The sequence below is a fragment of the Plectrocnemia conspersa genome, unplaced genomic scaffold (assembly GCF_051122295.1).
Source record: "Plectrocnemia conspersa isolate PC_06_02 unplaced genomic scaffold, ASM5112229v1 ptg000005l, whole genome shotgun sequence".
In the NCBI taxonomy this organism is placed as follows: Eukaryota; Metazoa; Arthropoda; class Insecta; order Trichoptera; family Polycentropodidae; genus Plectrocnemia; species Plectrocnemia conspersa.
This window is the reverse complement of record NW_028277169.1, coordinates 6098272-6111332: the sequence shown is the minus strand read 5'-3', so window position 1 is coordinate 6111332 and position 13061 is coordinate 6098272. Positions and strand designations below refer to the sequence as shown.

General features: G+C 37.2%; 2 protein-coding genes across 2 annotated transcripts; one reads left to right on the top strand and one right to left on the bottom strand.

Annotated features, from left to right (window-relative positions):
- Positions 1–1651: 1651 nt before the first annotated feature.
- Positions 1652–2713, bottom strand: LOC148234687 (uncharacterized). The gene is made up of 4 exons (XM_088185332.1): positions 2518–2713; positions 2177–2237; positions 2017–2115; positions 1652–1948 (listed from the first exon to the last, which is right to left on the bottom strand). The coding sequence occupies exons 1-4, from the start codon at positions 2659–2661 to the stop codon at positions 1791–1793; spliced, it is 462 nt and encodes a 153-aa protein (XP_088041458.1). The 5' UTR covers positions 2662–2713; the 3' UTR covers positions 1652–1790.
- Positions 2714–5880: 3167 nt separating this feature from the next.
- Positions 5881–10856, top strand: LOC148234686 (uncharacterized). Its single transcript, XM_088185309.1, has 6 exons — positions 5881–6037; positions 6095–6293; positions 9922–9982; positions 10056–10196; positions 10266–10376; positions 10444–10856. The coding sequence occupies exons 1-6, from the start codon at positions 5937–5939 to the stop codon at positions 10668–10670; spliced, it is 840 nt and encodes a 279-aa protein (XP_088041435.1). The 5' UTR covers positions 5881–5936; the 3' UTR covers positions 10671–10856.
- The last annotated feature ends 2205 nt before the right edge of the window (positions 10857–13061 follow it).

Sequence of the window (13061 nt, the reverse complement as noted above, 5' to 3'; positions counted from 1 at the left end):
CCTAAAAAAACATGCATATTTCCGTCGATACTGTAAACCATATTAAACTCGGACGATTGTGGAAGATAAAAGCAAGAAAAGTTAAATTTATATAGTGTTTAAATTAAATTCTAAAAAATTGAATGACATTTAGTAAAACGCATAAAAAATACTAGACACAGGTATAAAAATTAAGGATACAGTCCATCATTTTTTAAAACACCATATATAACTAAATCAACGAGTTAGAATCAGGGCTGTGGAGTCGGAGTCGGAGCTGGAGTCGTGGTGTTTTGGCCGGAGTTGGAGTCGGAGTCGTGAAAAATGAGCGACTCCGACCATTTTTTTAAATTATGAAATTTATGAAATTTTAATTGCGTAATAATGAATGTGTATAGCTTATGAATATTAAACGTGTAGAAGAACACCAAAAATACCTGTAAAATTAAACTTTTTTGAGTCGGAGTGGAGTCGTGTTGTTGGTAAATATCAGAATCGGAGTCGTGTTTTTTTTTAACGACTCCACAGCCCTGGTTACAATATACCGAAAATCGCATAAAAAAACGTTTATTAAATTTCAGAAAAATATAGTATTACCGTATTCCTTCTAAAATATTGATTCATATTTTTATAAAAACACTAACAATAGTTTTTTCACATTTTTTTTCTTAGAATTATCATCCCTATAATTTGCGTTTGGCATAACTTGCGAACTGGTTCGAAATCACTTTCATCAGTAGAAGAGATAGTCAGCGCATCAGATCTATGTCCTGAAGATAATGATTCTTCACAAGTAAAATTAGCCTCAACTATGCATATTGATTTTTTCCCTTTGACAATATAATCAGTGATTAAACTTTGCGATGGCTATGCTAATTTTTTGTACAATTCTTTATATCCAGAATGCAATTTGGAAGCTCGGGTTGAAACTTGAATGCTCATTCAGAATTATCATCTTTTTCAATGAAACGGTTTGCCAATTTACTCGAAAGTTGAAGATCTTCTCGAATCACACTTGCAGTGAGGGTGACTGATGTTTCATCTTCTTCCGATTCACTTTTGTTTTCTTGTTCTTCAACGGTATCAAGAGTTTTACCAATGATATCATTGTCATTCGTGACATTATCCTCACGTACTTATTCCTCTACATCGTTTTCGGTATATGTTTCAAAACCTTCCCCACCAATTTCATGTGCTAAAGAAATTATTTCAGCTAAAACTGTCGACGTTTGGTTGGTTTCATTTCTTACCCTTTTAACATGTCAAAATGGTGAACAAGATAGTTATTTAAAAAAAAATGCCTCTTGAAATATAAACTGCATAAAAAGAGAAGTATAATTAAATAAAAAAATAAATGCAACAATGAAATAGAAAAGAATGAATTATTCAACACAATTCAATTCATGTCATTTTAATTGAACTTGAATTGTATTTATTTAATTCATATACATATATACTCAAATTTAGCAATAGTAAGTTTATAAATAATGATAACATTGTCAATAGATTTTTGCCAACTTTTCGCTTAAACACAGATAGCAAACTATTTAATGACCGTTGTCCTCGTAAGTAAATATAATATTTTACCAATTCAATAAAAAGTTTAAAAGGCCACTGGCATACGTCGACGACCACCTCGAAATTAATATTTAAATAAATAATTACATTTAAATCTCATTTTATTGGTTTATTAGGTCTGTTAAGAAAATGAACAAGATTGAAAAAGAAACAAATTAAACCGCAGCTTAAAGGTTTTCAATAAAGCTTAAATATTTCAAGTTCAATTGTATATATAATTTTTTGCAAAACGATCAACTTCTTTTATCCACCACTATATTATTATGAATGTGCAAATGGACGATTTTAGCAGGAGCCTTCTTGTTGATAACGACCGTAGGCTTAGAGGCCGGACCGTAACCCTTCACGACGACGGTGCGAGCGGGAGGCGACTGGGGAGCGACGGAGTGGCCTAAAATCGAAAGCGATCGACCGTCAGATGCCAACTATTCGAGACTACAAACTCACCCGGATACTCACCCCGGGATGCAGTCTGCAAAATTTGACAGTTTCTGTACGTGGTGGTATGGTGGACTACGTTTTGGACATTGCGAGCGTTAGCGGCGGCGACGAAAGACGCTAAAATAGAAAACAAACGATTGGCACCAACAAGCCAAAAGCTAGACGTTACGATACTCACCATCTTTAGACGTGTTCCAAGTCTTCTTCTGATGGTGAACGCCGGAGTGATGTTTATTGACCTGCAAGCAGACAAAGAACGATATGTTTTACAAGTTTCGAAAAAGTTACTTAGTTGAGTAGTTCTAGAAATAGAAAATTTGGAAGAGAATGGTTGGACCAAAAAAATTGAGTGCAATTTTGGAATTATATATCACAAAAAATGTTGACTTTTTATTACTTGGTGCGCAATTTTTTTTGCGAGCGTCCCACATTCCATTGTATGACATCTGGTCACTTTAGACTTGTGTAAAGTGATATGAATATGTTTGAAATGGCATATAATATAAAAATATTCAATACCGAAGGGCCTAATTTAAGTTCCGAGAAGTTCCGTTCGAAAGCAGGAGTAGTCTGCTTGGGCTTGGGCTTCGGGGGGCATGCTTGCTTATCAGCAGCCGGAGGCTTTCCCCGAGGCTTCCAGTTCGTCTTGGGATTGCTGGCCATCGCGGAAGCGATCTTCGCCAACTCCAGAAACGAGTGTTGCCAGAAACTTTCCAACTAAATAGGTAACTCTCGCAATGTCGTACGATGGTTAAAGCAATCGTAAATTTTTCATTTTTATTGGGTATGAGCTTTATTATGGACAAAACTTGGCGACACATTCACTTGGTGGACTTTCATATTGTAAAATGTAAACTATTATAAGCTTTTCATTAAAATACTACTGTAGCCGCTCAAGTCAAGCTATAGTGCAGTGAACGTCGTGCTATCCAATTTTTACACACACACATTCGCGCGTGCTAGAGCCCAGTCACAAGAATAAAGTCGTATACGTCGCACAAAAATACGATTGTGTGTTGTTTTTGTTTCTACCTGCGCTGCAATAGCGGTTATTATCGGGAAACTACAGCGTGTCCGCATAGTTTGGAGAGTTTAGAAGAGATCGTAAACACTTTTAGTCTTCTGAACCACAAGCTCTAGACCTGCATCGTCGAGCCAGCTCTTGACGCTCCGCAGGGCCGCTTCGCCGGCAATTTTGATTGCAGTCGTAGACTTTTCGGTGATGAGAATGGCGACGTCATCCGCGAAGGCGACCATTCTGGCTTCGTCGGGCATGGGCGCTCTCAGCAGTCCATCGTACATGACGTTCCAGAGAGCGGGTCCTAAGACCGAACCCTGGGGAACGCCTGCCGTGACCGCTCGCTGAGAGCTCTTGCCTATGCATTCGTACTGCAGCACCCTGTCCAAAAAGTAACTTTCGATCAATCGGATCAGGTATGCTGGAGTGCCGATTTTCGCCAGAGCGACGAGGATGGAGCTCCAGCGCGCCGAGTTGAACGCGTTTCGAACGTCGAGCGCGATCAACACGACGTTCGCGCTGCGCTTGACGCTTCCTTGCCAGGCTTGGCGGACGGTTCCGATCACCTGCTCGATGGCGCCTATAGTCGAGCGCCCTGTTGTGGTGAAAGCTCTTTGTCGGCGTCCTCCAAGACTGTCTGAAGCCGTTCGAGGATCAGCCTCTCCAGAATTTTGCCCAGGCCGTCTAGCATGAAGAGTGGGCGGTATGCTGAGGGACCGGGCGTCGCCTTGGTGCCCTTCGGAATTAAGACGAGTCTTTGGCGCTTCCAGGTCGAAGGCTCCCTCGGAGAAGCTGGCGTTGGAGCAGCTCTGCAAGAAGCAGCTGGAGGGCTGCAAGAAGCAGCTCTGGGTCTATCTCCGCGATGCGCTTGAGGACAGCGTTGGGGACGCCGTCGGGTTCAGGCGCCCTTGCGGAGTTAATGCGTTTGGCGGCTCCTTGAAGCTCTTCTTTAGTGAACGGGAGGACTTCATTTTCAGGCTCTGCGGCTGGGTCGCTGGTTGCGGGTCGTGGGGTTCCGTGGGAACAGTCCGTCGACCACCGCCTCCACGTTTTCATGGTTGTTCAGGTAGTGATCTTCGTTCAGGACGCTCAGTTTATTGCGTACTATCCTGTACGGCAGCCCCCATTTTTGACTCAGTTCCTATGAGAAAATGCATATCTGTTGAGGTGATTTGTGTCTGTCCTTTTATCACGTTTTCATGTATGTGTGTTAGTTGTATGCGTGTGTGCGTATATGTATTTTTAAATTTATTTTATGCTTTTGGTCATCGCGACGCATTAAGGGCCCATACGCACTGTCGGCTAGCCGCCGGCGACTGAACTTTATATGGTTTTAAATGGGTGCATACGCACGCAGGCGCCGAGTCGGCGGAGCGTCAGGCGCGATCCTGTGCAGAGGTGATGCACAGTCGACTTGCCTGTCGTGACAACCTATAAAAGCATGGGTTTAGGGCCCATACGCACTGTCGGCTAGCCGCCGGCGACTAGCGGCCGCCGGCTCAAAAACGTAGGTAACTAGACTAGGCGGCTAAGCCGAGCGACTCGAGGTCGGGTAGTACATTCGCGAAGAAATTGCAATATTAATTTTAAAGAGAAAAGAATATTATTTTAATTTCAATTTATTATTGAAAGAATTGTTTCATAATCTAAGTTTTATGACCTTTTTCGTTTCGGCATCTGCAAATATGAGTAGAGCAAATTTTGAATGTACAATTAGGTGATTTATAAATAAAAGAATATATAATTTTATGACGCTTTCAAGTTTAAAATCCTCGAAAGTTGACAATGATCGGCACTTCAGTCGTTTCTGTTAATCCTTTGACTCATAGGAGAAGCACGTTCTGCTGTCAATAATGTATTATGAGATTTTTTTGTTTCCCAAATGCAATTATAAATGTATTTGTATTATGTTAAGCAAATTCATTTAATTCAAGAAGCAAGAAAAAATGTAGTATAATTATACACATTATTTTACAATAAATTAATTTTCGTTATCAATATTCACATAAAAATATTGTAAACAATTCCTTCTGACTTATATTATGGTAAATAACAATGTTTTGTTAAGCTAATTATACGCCTATACATCTTTAATCTTTTAACTTTTAAATCTATTATTTATAAAAAATATTTAAAAGGATTTAATTAAAGTCATATTAATTATTTAGTAATTAATATTAATTGTATATCAAATTTACTGATAGTTTTTCTGTTGATAACAATTTTTAATCAAAAGTTTTATGAAAAATTAAACACTACATGCATTGATATTTTAAAAATATTATTTATTTTCGTAGTGAGAGCGGTGTTTCAAAAAGGGACATAACGTAAGTATTGTTTTAAAATATAAGTTTTATGACACATTTTGCGTCGGCATCTATTATACAAGGCCTCGAAAGTCACTCCTCGTGTGAATAATAATAAACATATTAAATTTAAATCTATATATGATATATCTCCCAAAATTGCGTGAGATATATAAATTGATATTTCATACGGACAAATTGAATATTATATTGAAATTAAAATAATATTTTTTTCTCTTTAAAATGAATATTGCAATTTCTTCGCGAATTCGAGTCGCTCGGCTTAGCCGCCTAGCCTAGTTGCCTACGTTTTTGAGCCGGCGTATTAGGCCTAAGTTAACCTGTCGGTGTAACGATGGTGCTCATTTTAATGAATAAATAAGATTATAAATTTGAACGTTGCTGGCCACTTTCACAGACGTTACGGCCAAAAGCAGAAAAAATATGGATAACCATTGGCTTCTGAGCGTTTTTGTTTATGTATGTGTACGTTAAATACAATGACGTTTTTATTTGAAAGTTTTCGCAGCCGCTAGTTGGACAGCGCTGAATCGTGTCATAGCGATTGCAGTTAATTAAAGTGTAGACGAGCGGACAACAACAGCGTCTCCGCGATGGCCAGCAACCCCAAGACGTCTCGGAAGCCCGCCGCGGCCCCCAGGAGAAGGCCCCCGAGGTCCCGGAATCCCTCCCGTCCGGACTCGGACGACTCTCAGTATGTGCGAAACTGCATCTGCGACTTGAACTAAGTACACATGTTGCCTTTTTACAGAGACCATCTGAAGGACGTGCACGAGATGCTGGACTGCCCCGTATGCTTCGAGACGATGGTCTCGCCTATCTTCATGTGCCGCACGGGTCACAATCTGTGCGCCCCCTGCAGGCACTCCGTCCCCGGGGGAAAGTGTCCCCAGTGTCGGGAGCCCATGACCGATCAGAGGAATTTCGGCCTGGAGGCCATCTCGCACACCGTAAATCGTTTCTCTATATCATTATAAAATTTCAAATCTCTAATGGAATATAAAATAATCTTCATTTGGAGTAAAAGAAAAAAGAAAAAGAAAGGCACTAAACTTAAGCGAAACTTTTCTTTTCTTCCAATTAACATGATAACGTCAGCATTTTTTTTTACTTATCTACAATATATTGTTTAATGATGACGTCACGAAAATCATATCATAGAAACGTTAACGTTATCATTTTTTCTATTATTGTAAAATCATTTCATTTCATTTTCGACTAAGAAAAACACGACAAATTATCTTCTAATAATTACAAAAGAATAATTTTACAATACTGGTTTATAACCATTTTCATTGTTCACAATTAAAAAATAATAATAAGCTATCCCTAAGAGTAATAAAGTAAAGATTCGAGGAAAAACACATACATATGAAATAAATCAGCCAACTGAAGCTGTTACTGTTTGCGTTTGAATGTCCTAAAGCATTTTGTGTTACCGATACTGGATTTAATTAGTTTTTATAATATTTATCCGTGTGATAATTATTGTTGGAATTCTATATTTTTTATGTAACTTTTTTCAGTGTTGTATATTATTTTTATTGCTCCTAATTAACTGTTTATAAAGAAGAATTTTATTTTCTATTAAATATTCTTTTACGTGTTGGTTAAATTTAAGCTTCGAGTCCAGGTTTTTTTTTCTGTTTTGTTTTCGTTTATTTTAATTTTACATTTTTTATTTAACTTTTTCAGGGATATTTGTAATCTAATTGAAAGTTGAGAAAGTATGGCTGTATCGTCAGCATACATGGAGAGGTGGGTGTTTTTTAGAATGGGAATGTCGTTTGTATACAATATGAATAGAAACCGCCCGAGCAAACTTCCCTGTGGTACTTCAGCTGGTATTTTACGCGGAGACAATATTTCATTATTTAGTGAAACAACATAGCTTCTGTTTATCTTCAGGTATGAGCGGATAACGTGGAGAAGATTCATACTTGGACAACTTGTATATAAGTCCACCATTATTAAGCCTGTACTTTTTTTCATATTATAGTTGGCAAATATGTGCTCAGAAGCCGAACTTTATCAATATTGTTTTTTTGAAAATTTTACCAATTGATGAAAGTAAGCTTATATAATAATTAATAATAATTAATTGGAATAGTCGGGTCTTTACCAGCTTTTTAATGGGATGAATTTTTGCTGTTTTCCAGATCGCTAGGAAATACCCTAAAGATAGGCACGCATTAAAAATGTTTTAAGCTGTTTGACGATATTTAAAATTTCTAAAGGAGTAACATTGTTAATTAAATTTATATCTAAATCTGATTTTTAAATTTTTTCAATTGCACTCTTAACTCTTCTTTCTGTGTTTGTGTGACTGAGGTCACGTGTGAGCACAAATGTTGTGGCAAAAGCGCTCGCCAACAAATCCGCTTTCTCCTGGCAAATATTGGCCACGCTGTTTCCAGTTTTAAACGGGGGAATTTCTGAATGTTTATTTTTAATCGATTTCGATGTTTTCTAAAGGAAATTATCCGCGGGGTGCAATTTTTCAAGTTTACGCGTCCAGTTGTGGTTTTTTAATTTTTGGATTTTAATGCGAATTAAGTGGGTTACTTTATTTATTAATGTTTTTAGGTGCGGTTTTTTAGTTTTTTGCCACATTTTTCGTATTTTGTTTTTAAATTAAATACGATTTTATTTAATATGAATTTACGCGTTGGGACAAAGGCAATTTTTGCCTGCTCGATTACGGATAAAAGGCTATTTATATCGTCGTCTATTATTTTAGTTTCTGAAATTTTATAGTTTTCGCGCATTAACGGAATGCGTCTTTTAATATTATTTTTAAAACCTTTCCAATCAGCTTTTGCATAATCGAATGAGATCTCAGAGACTATCTCGACTTCACCCTCCAGAGTAAAAAACACTGGGAGGTGGTCCGAAGACAGAGCCTGGATACAGTGCATTTTGGATATTCGAGAGTTACCCTTGACCAATGCGATGTCAAGAGTTGACGGCGTCATGTTATCGGTCGGGTGATGCGTTGGTGAGTTTGGAAAGTATACTACTGTATCGGTATTATTTAAGTAATTAAAAACTGTCGTCCCGGATCGATTCGAGCCAGAGCAACTCCAATGCGAGTGCCTGGCATTGAAGTCTCCAGTTAGTATAACTGAATTCTCCTGTTCAAACACAGCATCGAGGTCACTCCGAAGCAACTCATCTCCGGGAGAATTATACCCGGCGGCAATCATTATTATTTTATTTTTATTTTTAATTTCTATCGCGACGCTTTCTAGGTTAATAGTGTTAAGGCAAATTCGCGCGCGCTTAATAGATTTTTTAACAAATATCGCGACACCTCCACCCGGCCTTGAGAATCGGTCCCTCCGGAGGCAGGTAAAGTCCGGTATGTAAACGTTTATGTGGGGCTTAAGGAAAGTTTCGGTAACTACGACAATGTCAATATTATGCTCGCTGATTAATAGCTCCAGCTCACCGATTTTGTTTCGGACTCCACGGGAATTCCCTGTCCAGTTTAGAAGAGGACATCAAGATATTCTACCATCATGATGGCGATTTCCATTTTACTGGCGCACCTGCTGGCCTTCACCCTAATCTCCTGGAGCACCATCAGCATCTTACGGAGATCCAATGTGGACATGGGTTCAGCAGTGGTTTCTTCGGAATTCTTGGTTGGTGGCCTCAGTGGCGTTTTGCTTCATGCGAATTTTGGGGCGACGGATGGTTTTTCTAACGTCGGTTTTACTGGCCGTAAAGCAGGAAACTGATCCTACTCCAGGGTAAACGAAGGTTTAGGCGTGGCAGCGTGACGCATGCATATCGACTGCGCAAGACAGCTTGCTAGCCAGCCCGCCCCTTAGACTACGACAAGAAACAACATACATAAAGACTGGACGGCGACAATCATTGTCCCCTTATAAAAAAGGGAGATAAGCTAACTTGTAATAACTATAGAGGGATCTCACTACTGAGCATCTCATGCAAAATATTCTCAAACATATATAGACTAGAAAAATATGCCAATGAAATTATTAGATTATATCATAACGAATCGGAAAGGCTGAAACCGATCACCGGTTGTAGCACCGTGAAAGAAAAAGGAGAAAATCGTTTTTCACAAAAAAATATTTTTTCATTTTTCTAATATTAAATTTATGTTTTTATTATGTTACTGAACATGTACCTTTAATTTTTTACAAAATTTAGTTTTTATGCATTTTTATATTTTTATGTTTAGAAATGTGTTTAAAGATTTTTACCTCAAAGTTCTGCTTATTTTTAAATAAATAGACGAAAGTTTGAGAAAAAAATCTTAATGTTTAATGCCTATTTCTGTAAAGTTTGATGAAATTGTCATTTAATTGAGCATTCTGTTTCGTTCAATTTTCCATTTTGAATACTGATACTGATCCTTACGAGTCAGATTACGCAATACAATTATACGAACGAGTACCGAAAAGTGTACCCTTTCCCAGAGAAAATATGCATATAGTGCAGTGAATTAATCTTCTCGATGTTTATAAATTACTAAATCTGATCTTCCGGATGCGATAGAAATTTAAAAACGCAGTTTTTAAGTTTTGTTCTAACGTCTGTTTGCAGATCGGCGAGAAGCGTCCCGGCGCCGACTGTCCGAAGAAGACTCGGCCCGCACCCGAGACCGGTGAGCATCGTCGCGTCCAGCGTTTACGCTAATGCGTAACTAGCACTCGACGATGATTCGCTTTCGGTTTTAGATTCCTTCGTCTTCGTTCCCGTGCAGCGAGCGAAGCCGACAAAGAGTCCCCCCTCCTGCAAGTTTGGAGACTTTTGCAACAAATTAGAATGCCCGTTTCGTCACGAAAAAAAAGCTACGAGTGCACCTTCGACATCTTCGGGTGAACATCCTCGAATGAATTTAAACCAAGCGTAGCTAACGCATAACGGTCGATTGCTTAACGTTTTAGCGTCTTCGGCCGCCGGTCGCCACGCACGGTCTCCCGCCTTGTGTAAATTTGGAACGGGGTGCACCAAAAGCGCTTGTCAGTTTTTGCACAAGCAGAAGACTACGTCCGCGAGTGAGTGTCGCTGTCTATGTATTTTTTGAGCGGGTCATATCTAACGATGGATCGTTTTTGATTTTAGCTTCCTCCAACGATGTTCCCAGCTCTAGCACCGTGTGTAAATTTCATCCACTTTGCGACAACCCTGCGTGTATCTGGTATCACCCGAAACTGTGTATGTACGGCAAGAGATGTTCAAAGAAGGATAGATGTCGATTTTATCACCCGAGTCCGACTGTAGCCGACCAGGCCCTTCTGATAGGGTGTACAATTTTGGAAACGGCGATAAATAATATGAAGTTTAAATAGAGGTCGACGTTTTGTAAAGTGTATTATATATTGCGACTATTCGACGAAAAATATTTGTATAATATACAAATACTAATAGATTAGGTTAAAAATAATTAACCCTCGATCGAGTGGTACGTCCTTCGATCTCTTATAATGTATTGACAATAATAATAAATAAGAATACATTATATTTGTGTTATAAAATATTTGAATTTCTTTTATTGTAATTTATATATAAAGATATTAATTGAGATTTTTAAATAATTTATTTTAATGAATCGTCACATCTGATAGTGTGACGCTTTTATTGCTTCATTTCGTGTGTGAATTTAAATTAAAAATAAAATTGATTAAAAGTATTACATAATTCCTTAATAAAAAAGAAAGCGATCTAGTCGAAGCAATTCATTTTAGTATCAAGTAAAAATATTCATACATGGATCGAAACGAATAGAAAATCTAAATGCAATCCACAAAATAAAAAAATAAGATATAGTATCTTATCCCAGTGATTGGAAACGAGAGGATTGTCATTATGGTCCACATCAGATTTAGTATAAGAGTGTTGCTATTGCACACGCTAGGTTTTTATTCCAAAAAACAAATACAAATAATTTTGCTTGTGGCAACACATATGTACATGTTTGACAGGTCCAAAGTCGAACGCGTTACAGTGTTGTGGCTTTATTTCAAGTAAAGTCTTATAATTAATTTTTTTAATTTTGTTATAATTAATTTATCCACAATGGCAGGAGTGTCTTCAAAATGACGAAAAGAGAGTTTTTCAAGACAAATGAGAAAAAGAATATTTCGTTGTTGCAAATAAACATGGTTCGACCACATGCTTGATCTGTCGTGAGAGTGTTATATTAAAAAAATATAACATTCTTCGTCATTATACCACGAAGCACAAAACGCTTAATGATATGTTTCCTCATGGCTCTTTAATAAGACGTGAAAAGTTTTTTTTCATTTTTCTTCAACCAGTCCTTACAACATCAACAAAATATTATATCAATATATTATGTCGTATGAAATTTGTTACATACTCGGTAAATATATTAAGCCGTTTACTGACGCAGAGGTTGTGAAAGAATGTTTCTTCAATGCGTCCAACGTATTATTTGATAAATTTAACAATAAAAATAAAATAATATCTCAGATCAAAAGTATGCAGCTCTTTTATTCTACCTTTGCTAGATATTGCAAAACACATTTAATCCCATCATAGAAGATATGAAAAATTGCAAATATTTTAGTTTGCCTTTTGATTCTAGCACCGATATTTCAGCAACATCACAATGTTCCTTTTTTGTTAGGTGTTGTACCGGACAAAATTCAATTCATGATTTTCTGAAATTTCTTCCTATGATAAAGCAAACCAGAGGCACGAACTATCTCTATACTATTAGTACATTTTTGGAAAACAATGATATTGATATTAACAAAATTGGTTTGTGTAAGCACGGATAGATGTCTCCTTTAATGATCGGATCCGAAAAAGGATTTGTTACTGTATGGAAAAAGAAATATAATTTAACAAATCTCTTATCATTTCACTGTACCGAAATAGACGCCGTGATGAAGACTGTAATAAGTATACTAAATTATATTAGAGCGCAAGAACTGAACAGTAACTATAGTCAAGTTCTTTTATATACTTCGGTGAGTCGGCTAAGTCGAGGAAAAGTTCTGGAACCGTTTAATTCCTAGAGGTATGATATTATTTTGTTTTTACAGCAAAATAATAAAATTTACAGCAAACTTAATAATGATAGATGGTGGTGTCTTTTAGCTTTTCTGTGTGACATCACAGAAAAACTTAATAAACTCAATTATGGCTTACAGGGCGAAAATAAAATCATTTCGCAGATGGCGAATAAAGTATTTGATTTTGAAGAGAAACTAAACATCTACCACAAGTATTGCATAACACTAAACAATATGGTATATATGTTTCTGAAGAAAACTATACGATATTTTAAAATTATTTAGCTGCCTTAGCTCAGGAGTGTAAGAGCAGATTTCAGGACTTACGTTGTATCAAGAATTATTTGTTACTTATAAAAAATCCCTGGCAGCTAGAAATAGCAACTATAACACATTTAGCTGCACTGGGATATGATTAGGCAGAGCTTTTTGATGAATTTATCGAATTTAAGAACGATACTAATCTGGAAGCTATTTTTAAGAAAAAAGAGGGAAAGGAGTACATCGATTTTTAGAAATTAGTTTCTGAAAAATACAAGACTGTATAAAATTGTGCCTTCCTGCTCCTCGCATTGTTTGCATCGACATATCTTTGTGAATCATCGTATTCCAAAATGAAATATGCAAAAAAGTATACAGGAATCAACTTACTGATTCTCGCCTTGAAGACGTATTGGGGATAGCATACAACAATTGTAA